Source organism: Oncorhynchus mykiss, chromosome 4 (genome assembly GCF_013265735.2).
Source record: "Oncorhynchus mykiss isolate Arlee chromosome 4, USDA_OmykA_1.1, whole genome shotgun sequence".
Lineage (NCBI taxonomy): Eukaryota > Metazoa > Chordata > Actinopteri > Salmoniformes > Salmonidae > Oncorhynchus > Oncorhynchus mykiss.
Window position 1 is genome coordinate 2408375 of NC_048568.1, and position 16835 is coordinate 2425209.

General features: G+C 41.5%; 1 protein-coding gene across 19 annotated transcripts in view; it reads right to left on the bottom strand.

Moving 5' to 3' along the window:
- The window catches only part of adgrl2a (adhesion G protein-coupled receptor L2a), a 201169-nt gene that overhangs the window by 63286 nt on the left and 121048 nt on the right, over positions 1-16835 (bottom strand). For 13 of the 19 annotated variants that reach the window (XR_005051450.1, XM_036975487.1, XM_036975480.1 and 10 more), the window contains 2 exons: positions 6160-6269; positions 683-697 (listed from right to left, as the gene is read on the bottom strand). Coding sequence is in view for 18 of the 19 variants with exons in the window: in XM_036975487.1 (XP_036831382.1) it covers positions 683-697; positions 6160-6269 (125 nt within the window). In the remaining variant the exon portion in view is untranslated. The remainder of the gene's footprint in view (positions 1-682; positions 698-6159; positions 6270-16835) is intronic. The other 6 variants (XM_021599928.2, XM_021599943.2, XM_036975483.1 and 3 more) reach the window with 1 other exon arrangement.

The following is a 16835-nucleotide window of genomic DNA, read 5'->3' on the forward strand; positions in this document are numbered from 1 at the left end:
TTGTGACAAAATGTTGCAAATTTCCTAACCATTAAAGTTACAAGTGAGCGTGTTCTTGAGGTGTTTTTGTTGTTGCTCTGAGTATGTGCATGAATCAAAGGAAAGAAGAGCAGCAAGTGGCAGGATAAGGGATGAGGAGGAAGAGGGAAGGGATAAGGGGGGAGAGGGAAGGGATAAGGGATAAGGGGGAGAGGGAAGGGATAAGGGGGAGAGAGAAGGGATAAGGGGGAGAGGGAAGGGATAAGGGATAAGGGGAAGAGGGAAGGCATAAGGGATAAGGGGGAGAGGGTGCTAAGAGAGAACAGGACATTAGAACCAGTAGATTTCAAAGGGCCAGAAAACACTGTTACCATGGCATGCTATGTAGAGGGGTTTGGAAGCCAGGCAATATGAGATTGGGCTGAGTAGCAAAAGCACCCAGGAGGATGGGGGAAGAAACCCCTATGGACTCCAGCTACTACACTCTGCACTTACAGCTGTACTGCTGCTAGTGTTTTATCATCTTTTTTCTTTAAAATCAGTCTCACTCTCATCGTTGCAGTTTACTGACTACTGTTATATGGGGAATGTGTTTGTTGCTAATGCCTGCTATGGGGTTGGCACACCGTAGTGGGGATAGGAAGATTTACAACCATATGCCACAAAACAAGGATCTAGGGTTTGGATTGTGTCAGTTATTTACCTTTTTGCTCCACTTCTATTTTAAGCATTGGAAGAGAGAATGAAAGGGGTGCAAGGAAAAAAAGAGATTAATATGAATTAACTGTCATCTCTATGGTTACATAAGCAGTAACATATGACACATGGACAAAGATAGGCAGACCTATTTTGAGAAAGGAAAGAGAAACAGGAGATACAGTAAACACCATCAGACAGTGCAGACGACCCCCTATCTCGAGGGAAAGATTAAGGTTAGGACACCCAGAGAGGTCCAAATGGACAATGTATGGCCACTTTGGCCAAGTGTTAAGCTTGGTTTATAGAAGGTTGGTCAACCACACTTGGCCACAACATTGTTCATTTTATATTCAGGTCAACAGTCTGTAGGCTGCTAGTGTGACTACTGTTGTCACTTTTGATAACATATACACTATTTTGACTTTTGATATATCTGGATGTAACCGTTGAACATTAGACGATAAAATAATGTTAATGACATTGCTGTGTTTTTTGATGAACGGCAATTGACCAGCAAACTATAAACCAAGTAACTCTGCTGCTAACAGAGTAAATTATTAATATCATATGTCTATCAAATTTTTCCACAACAAAAACTCCAAACTCAATTTACAGATTAACACTATTGAAAGGGAGCTGAGTCCCATAAAAGAGGAATCTGTACATTGTCCTTTTAAAAACAATCTGATCACCAGGGTCGTGCTCAGTAGGCAGAAACTGGAGATTTTTTTTTTACTGAAACAGTAAACTTGGACTTGAGTAACACTGATGAGAAATATAAAGGTTAGTTTTCCGTTTAAAAAAAAAGTCAGTTGCATGCCGTAAATGGACACGACCCAGGTAAATAACACAATTGCCAAACACAACATCTTCTTTGTGCTGGCAACAAATAATACAGTACTAGTTAAATAATTTGTGTCATGAAACCAGAGGACTAAAAGAGAGTTAAACAGTATGGTTCAAAAATAGAGCCTGCAGTTCACAGTTTACTGTACAATATTGCAGTGATCCAACCTTCATAGAGGCCTATTTCATTACTAACAGATTGATATAGAATCTATGATACACTGTAAGTTGGTGATTTAATATTCTTGCACCAAGGCTTCCGGGACCTGCTGAGTATGACTTTAGGCAAAACAGGTGCAAACAAAAACAAACCCTGAAGCATCTGCTGACATTTGTGGTTTATTTCCCCTCTCTCTATTGAGGAAGTAGATAATCAGTTAAAATATCTACTACAAGTAGTGTGTTATATTATAGAACAAAAACAATAGTGTAGCAATGTTATGACAGTCACCATGCATTAAGTTGCAAAGTAAACATTGCACTTAATTAGTTGTGTAAATTGAGGTTAACGATAATAGTGCCATTTGACTTTTGGATTGATGGTGTTCATCGATGTTCATAGTTCATCGATCTGAAAATCTTATTGAATGAAACACAAGAATGCTAACCAAAAGGTGTAAATAGCATTAAGTGTTACATACAGTGATCTGTTTTCATATAAAGACAGCCTATTAGTACTATAAATCAAGAATATAATACAAATTAAATGAGCTGTTAGTTTATCACAATGGGACATTGAGTAGAAAAATCAATCAATATCAATAGCAGAGATTTCATGAGGCCGTCAATTTAATCAGATAGAATATAAAGATGCTTTTATAGTACAATACATACTATTTTACTGTTCTAAAATATATCCCTCAAGTGTGTGGGAAATAGTGAAAAGAGAAAGAAAGAAAAAGGAGAGAAAGAGGGAGAGGCATAAGCATGACCTCCACTCTGCAAAAATGCAAGTGATTCAAGTGTGAGGAAGGCATGGTTAAGAATGAGCAGAGTTCTGGCTACCTACAAGATTAAATGTCAGAGATGCAAACAAATTAACAGACAGCAGAAATTCTCAGACACAGCCAGCCAGATACAAATTGAAGAAGACGGAAATCTGAAAAAGGAGAGGAGACAAGATGGAAGACCTGAGCAGACATTAGTGTAAAACTAAAAAGGTCACCAGAAAATGTTCAGTAGAGGAACATAATAAGAGTCAGGGAGCCAAGGAAGTCTCCTGCAGATTGCACAAGGGAAGAAGAGAAGTGAATAACATTTAAAAGAGCAGCATTACAAAAACAAGTTAGCACCAAAACCCTGTCATCATTATCACCAAACATAGCAGTAAAGGGGTCCCTGTTAACTTATTTTAAGGTATACACCTATAAATAACATAAATGTTATGTCTTTATATAATCATTACTCTACTTTAACCTTGACTAAGAACAAACCTCTCTATTTGCTGCAGACAGAAGCTCCTTTGATTTGCATGTAATGTACTTTCTGGAGTGACTAGACTGGTGTATTGGCTGCAATCCATGGACTCAGAAGCCTGCTGACCACTATGTAGACTCAATCAGTGGCTCCAGTCTCGTCCAGAGGGCAAGACATTCAATTGGATTAAATTGGGGAATAATGCAAACTCTAAATAATATAATTGAGCAAAGCAAACTACGCTACTAATGTCAGCAAATGTAAAGAGTAAAGTTCTCAAATGTAAATGTGATGGAACATAAGCTGAAGCATTATGCCTATTTTCTTTGCCTGAATAAAATACTTATGTCTGTTTCTATATTGTACAGTTTTGGAGGATAGCTATGATAGCAGACGATGACATAAAACAAAATGAGGTCTGACTGCTTTGGAATCCTGTTAACATATGTTTGCATGCCTCTGCATTTTTACAAGGTGCCGTAGAAACAGTCGTGGCAGATTTTGTCTCGCTGCTTCGATACAGAATGCAAAGAATGATGTTAATGAAGACTTGTATGTCACTTTTATATCGTCCTGGCAATTAACACAGGCAATTCAGAGGGCTACAAGATGGTGAAGGTGAACCCACATCCACAGACTAAACACAGAGATAATGGGGCCTAATGAGGATAGCTCTTGACATGAACCAAATAAGAACAAGAGGTAGATTTATGGAAATAGAGGTTATACAGACCCAGGTATTTTAACCATATATATGGTGTAAATATAGGTTTTTGTTGGTATGTGCTACTTTGAAAGATCCAAGATGTATCGAAGATGGACCAGTTTGATTTGAAGGCTTGTTAAAGAAAAATAAATAAATTACACAGCATATTACATCAAACCAGTGGTAAAGGTAAAATGTGTTGGATATATTCTGAAGTAAGATTGTCAGTTATGTTGCAGAGGCTCTAGAAGCCTTGCTTTAGTCTAGAATGATGATGCATATGTCTACTGGTCTTCTTCACTCATCTCACTTGTGGATTGGCTTAATAGGGGTTTAATATGTTGACTTGAAAAATATCTTTCCTAGGACCTCTCTAAGGGCCATATTTATTAATAGTTTGAACCAGGTCAACGTTTTTAATCAAAATATCTTCATGTACTCCATATGATTTGCTCCCTCTGGTAAAAGTGGTAATATCTCTGCACATATGCAGAAGCTTACTAAATATTGCCCAGTGAAGGCAACTCTAGGCTCGAGACAAATGTGATACTTCAGAGTTTAAAGACAGTCTTAAGGGTAGTCACTGGTCACTGGTTGGGTGCTTGTGTGAGGAAAGACAAGGGGTTGGTGGGGGAAACAAAACCAAACACAGCACTGCCCCATGGGACACAGTCTACAACAGCACTGGGTGGTCTAGCTGGGTGGGGGAACACTAAAAAAAGGTCTGGACTGGGGGGGGGGGGGGGGGGGGGGGGGACACTAAGAACTTACCAGGGCAGTTGATATACGACACATTCTGTATCCTCGGTCCTATTTTGGGCGGACATGGACCTTTACGGAGATTAAGAAGCAAAAAGATGGCGCTACATGCATGGACTATGGATCAACCAAAGAGTATTGAGAGGTTTGCTTGGGATCTTTTACAAAAATCTACCTATAGCTGGGATTCAACAACCTCGTAGTTCCTTTGACATGTTCCGAGGGAAGTTTGTCTGCTTCCTTAGCACAAGAAGGGACAGGAACCCCCCCCAAAAAAAATATTGAGGGTGTCTAGGTGGACCTTGGGGCTAATCCTATGATTAAGGTCTCAAGCAAAACAGCAAGAGATGGATCGATCGTTTCCTTATAACTTTGAGACAAGCAGAGAAAGATCCTGAAAAACAATACTGGGAGACGGATTTTCAGCTAAAAATAATGAATTATGGTGTGCTTTCGTAGTTTAATCCTATTTCTCATTATTACATAGTTCATTGATCATCTCGGGTCTTAAAACCTTGGAGAGGTCAAACTTTAACTTGTAATGAGGTTCATATTCTAATGTTGTTCACTTAGCTATTCGTATGAACATTCTACGGAGAATGGTTAGAGCAGGAACCCTGGCTTTGGGTCGTATAGACTATAATTATTCCAGATGCTCTCAGACGCTCTCAAATCATTTGATTAAGTGGTCAAATCTACACGATGTACATGTTAGTAGGTTGAGCCCACAAACATATTAACAGCTAAAATAGAATTGTAAAGCAGCTAGTAGAGCTGGATCATGCTCAAATCATTGAGAGGGTAAATCCACTCAAAATCTATCTTTTAAGTATTTTTTTTCATTAGTCCACTGTTGATACAGTCCCAAAAACGTTTTGCATGTCAACAGTCACGTTTTTAAGATATTGGACTTTCAAGAAGCAAAGTATCACCAGCCACATCATCATGACTATATCAACAGTGGAGTAATGAAAAAATGACAAATATTGTTTTGAGTGGATTTTCCCTTTCTTTTGAATTCCTGGCAATTCATTGTACTTGCATATCAACAACATTATTAGGACAATGGTTCAGACAAAGGATATCTATAGACTATAGATTATTTTGGAGCTAAGCCACAATGAATATTTTAGCAAAGAGACAAATGTTAATCCTATAATTTTGTGTGATACATCACCTTGTTGAATTATCTAATTGGAGGCATTCTGTTTTCCTTCATACGAAACATCTGTTGACAGATCTCAACACCTGTTGTTCAGAAACTACATAGAACCATTGCAATGAGCAGTGGTGATTATTTTGCTGATATCAATCCTAAGTATGTATCCCAAAGTGCACCCTATTCCCTATATACTGTAGTGCACTACTTTTGACCAGTGCCCTATGGAGCCCTGGTTAAAAGTAGTGCACAAAAAAGGGAATAGGGTGTTGTATCTGAGGGATGACTAGATCACACCTTTAATTGTATTACTTTAATATAGCCCTCCACTAACATCGTCATATATTTAAAACTTACCTCAGCACGGTCCATTGTCAAATGGTGTAGAGATAAAACATTGTATATAGATCCTCCCTAGGAACCAATACTTATGCAAATAATTTGAATGTATCTTGCATTAGAGTGTAAAGAGATACATTATCAGAGTATATAGAGGGATAAAAGGAGGGATCGAGAATGTGAGAGAAATTATAGAAAGAGAGCCAGAGAAGAGGACAGAGAACTGTTAAATGCATGATGAAAAGTTCATACTTACTGTAGGGAACACACTCATACTGGACCTCCAGATATTTGTAGGTCCCTGGACATGGGTCTGGGAAGACATCAGAACCTGTGATCACTATGCACTGGGTTCGATTGTTGCACCTGGAGGAAAACAAGAGAGAAGCCATTAATAAAAGGCAGCTTTCCTTAACAAGCTTCACACTAGTAATACAGTACAGTTACTGTTGTTATAATAATCAATAAGTGCAGACAAAGAAAATGGCATCCTATGCTAGGAGCAAATGGCATTGTTCCGTTCCTTGTCAATAGTTCAAACTTGACTTTAAAAGAGGCAAGAAAAAAAACAATGCGTGCGGCAATTGCAAAAATCGCTGAAGTTAGAGACTGACATCTCCCTCACTAACTTTAAGCATCAGCTATCGCTGAAGCTGTACATAGCCCATCTGTAAATAGCCCACCCAACTACCTACCTCATCCCATATTGTTTTTATTGACTTTTTTGCACACCAGTATTTCTACTTGCACATCATCATCTGCTCATCTACCAATTCAGTGTTAATTTGCTCAATTGTAATTACTTCGCTACTATGGCCTATTTATTGCCTTACCTCCATACTCCATTTTTCACACACTGTATATAGATTGTTCTATTGTGTTATTGACTGTACTTTTGTTTATCCTATGTGTAACTCTGTGTTGTTTTTGTCGCACTGCTTTGCTTCATCTTGGCCAGGTCGCAGTTGTAAATGAGAACTTGTTCTCAACTGGCCGACCTGGTTTAATAAAGGTATAAAAAAAAAAAAAATCCAAATACAACGGTAGCCCTTAAAAACACTGATAAATAATGTAATGACCTCCATTCGATACCACAGACACATACACTGTACATTTACAACCATGAAGCAATAATTGCATTTTTATGAATATAATGGTATTTTATTAATCCATTTAGCGCTGCTATTCAGTTATAACAATGTTATACCCAAGGTCAATACATTCTGTTTTGTAGTAATGTATCCATTACTCAATAACATTGTGTGTTTCTATCAGCAGGGGTGGTTGACAATGTAATTGTGTTCACAGTAAAGGGCATATGCAGTGCATATATATCTCTCTCCAAAAAATCTTGATATTTAACATAAATCGTGTTTGTTTCATCTGAGTGGATACACTGATCGACAGATACCTAGCAAAAATAATGACAAAATCTCTAGTTTCACATAACATTTCCTCTACAGAATGTACTGTATGTGTCATTGTGCCGCAGTATCATTTGTGTTGGCCACACCGTGACTTTTAAGGAGACAATTTTGACAACAGTATCTTCCCCCCCCTACTTTCAGATATACGTTACAGACATTTTAATTAAACAATAAGTGTTTTGTGGTTCCAGGGAATTGCAGGTGGCCACCCCTTGCTACCTACGAATCATGATAAATACATCAATACCCCGAGCTGGCCATCTTGCCGATGGAGACTATCTGCAGCGCATAGTTCTTAAATCAATAGACCTGTTCTGCTGATTTAGCGATAACATTTGTTTCTCTTGTCACAAACCAGTGCCCACATTTACAATAGATCATTGGAAATATATGACAGTTTGTTGGGTAAATATTTATTTATTTTGGTTTGACTCTTCCTGCCTCGTTTTAAAAAGGCATCCTCAGTGTTCTGTCATTGATTCTAAGTTGTTAGCATAGTCATGCTAGCCTATGGTTACCATAGATATGCAGTGCATATGTAGACAGACCTTTTAGATGAAACTTGACAAAATCTTTGTCTTAAGGATCTTTTCCAACTTTCTGCAGTGCAAAATCCACTGACTTGTACAAACAATCCAGTGTTAAAATGAAAAGCCCACTAAATCATGATAACATTAGGGAGCTGAATTAGCCATTAGATGTTTCCTGACCGGGCCTGAAGGCAATTAATAAGTCCCCTTTCTTTTTTTCCGCCTTTCCCAGTCAGCATCTATGACAATTAATATAATTCACTACTCTATTTTCTTCAAATACATACAAGGAGCAAATGTTTACTTTGTCAAAGGGAAAATGTAATTTGTTTTGCTTTTGGCATTAGTAAAAGCAGTTGTAGCTCAGTGTAAAATCCAATTTAGACAGTGTCACGAAACAAAACGCAAGCTGTATATTCCCAATGGTCACAGGCACAAGAGTGAGAGAGAGAGAGAGAGAGAGAGAGAGAGAGAGAGAGAGGGAGAGGGAGAGGGAGAGAACGACCAGAGAGGTGTCTCATAAGGAACTTTACTTTATTAACGACCTTCATGTGTGATAACAGATGAGAAAATCAGCATATTTGTTCATAGAAATTAGTTACAGGCTCCCGAGTGGCGCAGTGGTCTAAGGCACTGCATCGCAGTGCTAGCTGTGCCCAGAGATTCTGGGTTCGAGTCCAGGCTCTGTCGCAGCCGTCCGCGACCGGGACACCCATGTGGTGGCGCGCATTTGGCCCAGCGTCTTCCGGGTTGGGAGGTTTTGGCCGACAGGGATATCCTTGTCCCATCGCGCACTAGCGACTCCTGTGGCGGGCCGGGTGTAGTGCACGCTGACACGGTCACCAGGTGTACTGACACATTGGTGCGGCTCGCTTACAGTTTAAGTGGGCATTGTGTCAAGAAGCAGCTTGGTTGGGTTGTGTTTTGGAGGACACATGGTTCACGACCTTCTCCTCTCCCGAGTCGGTACGGGAGTTGCAGCAATGAGACAAGACTAACTACCAATTGGGGAGAAGAAAGGGTAAAAAAAAACAATAATAAAAGGAATGAATTACGATTCTGGAAACACACCTCATTCTGAGCCCTTAATGTAGCGCTCTGCTGTCTTGCAGGTTGCATTTCTTGAGTCTACATTTTCCATATTTTATGTGGTGACTTTGATAATCCCGTTTTTTTATGCATAAGCATATCATGCAAAACTAATATGAATTGCAGCTGGCTCCAACTCAAAAAAAATAGCTTGAAGAATGGAGAATTAACATCTGGCTTGTTACGTGTATAACTAAATAACATCACTACAAAGATTCATGAATCTAATAATAATCTAGGTGTATCATGTAGGAAGGAAAGCAATAGACAAAGAAAATGTTCCCAAATATCCCTAACCATATCTCTCAATGTTAGCATTTGCATTGATGGGACATTGAGATATCCAGGATTGCCCTAATTTTACAGCTGGAGAGTAGGACCTGGCTCTATAGGAGTATCTATGGGAGTCTGTGACTTTGTCTCATTTGTGAGTCGGTGAGCATTTAAAAAAATATATATATATATTTTTTCACCTTTATTTAACCAGGTAAGCTAGTTGAGAACAAATTCTAATTTCCAACTGCGACCTGGCCAAGATAAAGCAAAGCAGTGCGACACAAACAACAACACAGAGTTACACATGGAATAAACAAGCGTACAGTCAATAACACAATAGAAAAGTCTATATACAGTGTGTGCAAATGGTGTGAGGAGGTAAGGCAATAAATAGGCCATAGTAGCGAAGTACAATTTATCTGGAGTGATAGAGTGATAGATGAGCAGATGATGATGTGCAAGTAGAAATACTGGTGTGCAAAAGAGCAGAAAAGTAAATAAAAACAGGAACATGGGAAGAAATTAAACTCCCTTCTACTTCTACATCCTCAGTCTTCAATATAGTGGCTTTTCAATCAGAGCGATAACATTCCAACTCTAATCCCTTCACATCCCTGACCTTTTGGGAGAGCCAGACATCAGCACAATTAGATCGTCGTAGAACACTGCATGGATCTGATGCAAATCTACTTTTGAAATGAGCACTTGGGCTGACAGCAGGAAGTGTCTGATAAGATGCCAACAAAGTGTAACTGATAGCACTCGTAATACCATGTACCCACATGAAATTTAACCTTTCACATTTTGATCATAAAGCATGTCAAAGGAATAATTGGACAAAGAGATAAGGGGCTAATTGAATAATAAATGAAAATAAAAATGTAATTCCCATTTCCACAAAGAAATACAGTGGGGTCCGAAATGATTGACACCCTTGATAAAGATTACCAATAATGACTGCATCAAATAAATAATAACAATACCGAGCTATATTTCATGCAAAAAAAAAAAATGGAAATTTTTATAATAATAAAAATGTTTCTATCTCAAAAAGTTAGGGGGCAGGCCTCCCGGGTGGCGCAGTGGTTAAGGGCGCTGTGCCATCAGAGTCCTGGGTTCGCGCCCAGGCTCTGTCGTAACCGGACGCGACCGGGAGGTCCGTGGGGCGACGCACAATTGGCCTAGCGTCGCCCGGGTTAGGGAGGGCTTGGTCGGTAGGGGTGTCCTTGTCTCATCGCGCACCAGCGACTCCTGTGGCGGGCTGGGCGCAGTGTACGCTAGCCAAGGTGGCCAGGTGCACGGTGTTTCCTCCGGCGCATTGGTGCGGCTGGCTTCCGAGTTGGATGTGCGCTGTGTTAAAGAAGCAGCGGCTTGGTTGGTTGTGTATCGGAGGACGCATGACTTTCAACCTTCGTCTCTCCCGAGCCCGTACGGGAGTTGTAGCGATGAGACAAGATAGTAGCTACTACGAAATTGGGGAGAAAAAGGGGTAAAATTCAAAAAAAAAAAATAACGTTAGGGGGCAAAATTATTGACACTCCTAAATTCTTATAAATAAAGTTGTCAAAAGTATAGTATTTGGTTCCATATTCCTAACACGCAATGACTAAATCAAGCTTGTGACTCTACAAACTTGGATTTGCAGGCTATTTTGGTTGTGTGATCATGTTTATTACAGCAACAGGGGCAGGCAAACGACAGGAAACAGGAGACAACGGGGCAACAGAGAACAAACAGCAGAAGGGCTAATGACTTTGGAGCAGGAGGGGAAAGGTCTCGGTTTCCAGGGGTGTAGCAGCGGGGCTATAGCGGCGTGCCAGCACATCCGGCTTAACATCCTTGGGTACCGGTCGGTATTGCGGAAGCGAAGTGGCCCGGGCCTGAACCCCTCCCAGAGGTCGTGGCACTTCACGGGAATGGCAGAGAGGTTCGGGGCAATTTCCAAGCCACCAGGAAGACGTCCCGGGGCTGGCAGAGCCGATTTCAAGCAATGAGCATGGCACAACAGGCTCCAGCCCATGATGGCACCAGTAGAACAGTCAATCGAGGGATTGTGTCGCTGGAGCCAAGAGAATCCCAATACCGCAGGTACCTGCGGAGACTCAATTAGCAGGAATTTGATCGCCGTGCTGTGGTTCCGCGACACACAGGTCGATGGGGGTGGAATGGTGGGTAATCCGGCCTATAGAGCGGTCGTCCAACGCTCTGACATTCATGGGAATAGAGTTGAGCTCGGACGCCAGAGTAACATCCATAAGAGTCTCATCGGCCCCCAAGTCGATGAGTATCTGGAGAGACTTTGACTGGTCGCTCCCACCGCAGGGTGGCATGGAGAGGGGGGCGAGTAAGGGGAGAAGCAAAATTATACTTAGGACCAACCAGAGTACTCATTCCTACCAATGAGCTAGGTCTCTTGAAGGGAAAAGGTAGACACATAATGACCGGCGGTACCGCAATACAGACAACTCTGGGTGTTAAGTCTGCGTACGCGTTGGGTTGGAGACAGCCTAGCCCTGCCGAGCTGCATCGGCTAGGGAAGAGGTAAATCGGCAGTCTTCATGGGCTCACAGAGGAACTCGGATAAGCTCGGGTCCACTCGGGACTTCCCGGAGTTCATCAAATGCAAGGTGGGATCACAATCAGACCTCTTCTCCCTCCTACGTTTGCGTAGCCGACCATCAATCCAGATGGTTAAAGTGATGCGTGAGTCAAGATCCGCCGATAGTTCCCGGGCTGCAAGCTCGTCCTTTACTTCCTCCGATAATCCATGCAGGAACATGTCGAACAGCGCTTCCGGGCTCCAGGCACCCTCCGCTCCTAGCATGCGGAAATCAACTGCATCGTCTGTCACACTGAGGGAGCCCTGCCGAAGCTGGAGTAACTTCCGGGAAGCCTCTCTCCCGGACACCGGAGCCTCGAAAACTTCTCACCTCCGCCACAAATACCTCCAGACTGAGACAGACGACAAATTGTTGCTCCCACCCCACCGTGGCCCAGGCGAGTGCCCTCCTGGACATCAGCGTAGTAATGTACGCTATTCGAGGGGAACAAAGAAGGCTGCAGCTCGAAAAATGAGGGGGCACTGGGAGAGAAATACCTGGCAGGTTCTGGAATCTCCATCGTAGCGCTCTGGGGGAGGTGAGCGGGGTTCCCAGGAAATCATGGTGACGGCGTTGCTAACAGTCGGGATACTGAGGGGCTGGGAGGTTATTGTCGTTGTAGCCTGCCTAGTAGGCAACCCACAGAATTGCTCCCACAATGGTCCAATTCTAGGTTGTGACGTTTGGCCACGTACTGGAACCCTTCCATCAGACAATGAAGCAACTCCTCGTGCTTGGAATGACGGCTCCTTGGGAGAAGATGGCGTTGCGGAGATGGTCCAAGTCTGCTGGATCAGTCATGGCCAGTTCGTACTATCATGTTTCAGGTAAGACCCAAGTGCAGACTGTGTTGAAGTAACAATGTTTATTACAGCAACAGGGGCAGGCAAAACACAGGTCAAGGCAGATAATCCAGAGTAGTGGCAAGGCACAGGACGACAGGCAGGCTCAGGGTCAGAATCAGGCAGTGGTCAGACAGGCGGGCTCAGCGTTAGGACAGGCAAATGTCAAAACCAGGAGAGCGAGAAAAAAAGAGACTGAGGAAAAGCAGGAGCTGAGACAAAACGCTGGTTGATTTGACAAACAAGACGAACTGGCAACAGACAAACAGAGCACACAGGTATAAGTACCCAAGGGGATAATGGGGAAGATGGGTGACACTTGAAGGGGGATGGAGATAAGCACAAGGACAGGTAAAACAGATCAGGGCATGACATATTATTTGATAAATTAAATCAAATAAATTCTAAATCATGTATTCTGTCATTTTGGAGTCATTTTTTATTATAAATAAGAATAGAATAACACTTCTAAATGAATGATTATGCTACCATGATTACGGATAATCCTGATTGAATCGTGAATAAAGATGGGTGAGACAGTAACATAGGGTCAAAGTTCATACTCTCAAGACATGCTAACCTCTCAGCATTACCAATAACAGTGGAGGTTAGCATGTAGTAGCTTCCATTAGCGGGTTTATGAGCAAACAACTGACAATGAGACCACAGACAATACCTTTCATTTAGCCCATGAGAGAAAGGCGATGTGACTGAGTGAAGCGCCGCGTAAAAGAGGACAATTTACTTTGCGGAACTTCCACTTTCAATTACTTCCACATTTAATTAGAGTGGTAAACTCTGAGTGACACGTCTAGCTCCATTTAATCTGAAATGCTGATCAGGATCGCAGCGCAATATCAAGGCAGTCATGCCACTCTAGGGGGTGTCCTGCTGATGGTGGTGTGGCCATTTACAAAATCAAAAGAATTCACCGCCACAAAAATGTAAAAAGGGTAGCATTGGAAAACAAAAACAGCACACTCAGTCATCCCTGATACCAGGAAATGTTGACCTATTTTCAACTGCCAAGGTTGGTTTACAAGTTTTTCTGTGAAATAGGTTGTTAAAAATTAACTGTTAGCAGTGGGTGGGGGTGGAGTGGGGGATATCTAAATCAGTATGTTGCCTTGCAATCTAAACATACTGTCGTCAAACTGTCATCCTGGCTACAGATTACTGTATCTAGGGCTTTCAGAAGAACAAAATGAGAGGCCTCGTATTAAGCAGCACTCTCCTCCAATAGTCGATATTGACAATCAATTCTTCCAGAGGCCATCATATATTCACACTGGTCCAGCTGAATGATACATTTGTACCAATCCAGCTGAATTCAAAAGGAACATTTATCTGACCATTTGAGTTCAATCAGTCATTACAGCAAATATCTCTCTCTCTCTTTCGTTTCATTTGACTAGTTAAGTCTAGTTGAAGCTATTGAATTGAGGTCCATTTCCTGGTTTTGGAGGCATATGAAATCTTAATCTGGACCTCTTTAAATAAATACTAACACCATATGTACAGAAGGGGAAGTACAAGGCTGTGTGCTGTCAGGCGGCAGAGATGGAGGTCCTTGGAGAGCCCTGCAAGCACTTCTGTCACTGATATAAATAGTGTAAGCACAGAGCATTATTCAATGCTCAGGATCAAAACCTGATGGACATTTTTCCTTTGGCCTTGTTTGCCTTTCTAAGAACCTAATAGCTACTTGAAACATTATCATGATTACATTATCCTGAAAAATTACAAGTGATAGTTTGTAAAAATGTTCACAGCAGTAACAGGGCTGGTTGAAAAGTAAAATCCAGACAAAAACATATGCTACAATTTGATACAATTATCCCAGCCCTCATTAGAGACCCATTTACATTGATCATTCTCGTTACTGATACGTTCACCCAAAACACATGATCCACAGACCAGACAGGACTAGGCCTTGTCATGTTACAGTGATCAATGACCCTGTCATTGAAATCTTACAACAAACCTCATTAGTCTAAAAGAAATCCATACAAATGTGGGCCATTTAGTCATCTTTCATTTCAGAATCGGGTGTACACGGCGGATTGATACAGTCATAATGTACCAGGCAGGGCCGGATTAATGCAGGGGCTTACCCTTCAAGTTAGTGGATTCGGCTAATTCAGCCACACCCGTTGCTGACAGCCATGCAATCTCCCTAGAGAAACATTAGCAGAAGAACGGCCCGTACTGAAGAGCTCAGTGACTTTCAACGTGGCATCGTCATAGTATGCCACTTTCCCAACAAGTCAGTTTGTCAAATTTCTGCCCTGCTCGAGCAACCCCGGTCAACTGTAAGTGCTGTTATTGTGAAGTGGAAACGTCTAGAAGCAACAACGGCTAAGCAAAGAAGTCGTAGGCCACACAAGCTCACAGAACGGGACCACGGCGTGCTGAAGTGGGTAATGCGTAAAAATCATCTGTAATCTTTGTAACACGTACTATCGAGTTCCCAACTGCCTCTGAAAGCAACGTCAACACAATAACTGTTCGTCTGAAGCTTCATGAAATGGTTTCCATGGCCTAGCAGCCGCAAACAACCCTAAGATCGCCAAGCACAATGCCAAGCGTCGGCTAGAGTGGTGTAAAGCTAGCCAACATTGGACTCTTGAGCACGTTCTCTGGAGTGATGAATCACACTACACCATCTAGCAGTCCGACGAACAAATCTGGGTTTGGCAGATGCCAGGAGAACGCTAGCCTGCCTAAATGCATAGTGCCAACTGTAAAGTTTGGTGGAAGATAAATAATGGTCTGGGGCTGTTTTTCAAGGTTTGGGCTAAGCCCCTTAGATCAGCTTTAATACTGCAGATATATGTGGCTTCCATCAATGTAATTGTCTGCATAATTTCCAATCCACCATATTTTTTTGTAAATATACACTAACGTTCAAAAGTTTGAAGTCACTTAGAAATGCCCGTGTTTTTGAAAGAAAAGCTCATTTTTGTCCATTACAATAACATCAAATTGATCATAAATACAGTGTAGATATTGTTAATGATGTAAATTACTATTGTAGCTGGAAACTGCAGATATTTAAATGGAATATCTACATATGTGTAAAGAGGCACACTTTCAGCAACCATCAATGGCCATCAATGGCACGTGTTACAATGGCACGTTGTGTTAGCTAATCCAAGTTTATCATATTAAAAGGCTAATTGACAATTAGAAAACCCTTTTGCAATTATGTTAGCACAACTAAAAACTGTTAAGCAATAAATAAGCAATACAACTGGCCTTCTTTAGACTAGATTAGTATCTGGAGCATCAGCATTTGTTAGGATCGATTACAGGCTCAAAATGGCCAGAAAATGGCCAGAAACCTTTCTTCTGAAACTCATCAATCTATTCTTGTTCTGAGAAAGGCTATTCCATGCAATAAATTGCTAAGAATCTGAAGATCTCGTACAGTGCTGTGTACTACTCCCTTCACAGAACAGCACAAACTGGTTCTAACCAGAATATAAAGAGAAGTGGGAGGCCCTGGTGCACAACTGAGCAAGAGGACAAGTACATTAGAGGTCTAGTTTGAGAAACAGACACCTCACACGTCCTCCACTGGCAGCTTCATTAAATAGTGCCTGCAAAACACCAGTCTCAAAGTCAACAGTGAAGAGGTGACTCCGGGATGCTGGCCTTCTAGGCAGAGTTGCAAAGAAAAAGCCATAACTCAGACTGACAATTAAAATAAAAGATTAAGATGGGCAAAAGAACACAGACACTGGACAGAGGAAGACTGAAAAAAAGTGTTATGGACAGACAGATCTAAGTTTGAGGTGTTTGGATCACAAAGAAGAACATTTGTGAGATGCAGAAAAAAAATTAAAAGATGCTGGAGGAGTGCTTGATGTCATCAGTCAAGCATGGTGGAAGCGATGTGATGGTCTGGGGGGTGCTTTGATGGTGGTAAAGTGGGCTATTTGTACAGGGTAAAAGGGATCTTGAAGGAAGGCTATCAATCCATTTTGCAAAACATGCCATACCCTGTGGACGGCGCTTAATTGGAGCCAATTTCCTCCTACAACAGGACAATAAAAAATATATATATATATATATATATATATATAAACAGTGGGGAGAACAAGTATTTGATACACAACGTGATTTTCTGGATTTTTGTTTTAGATTCCGTCTCTCACAGTTGAAG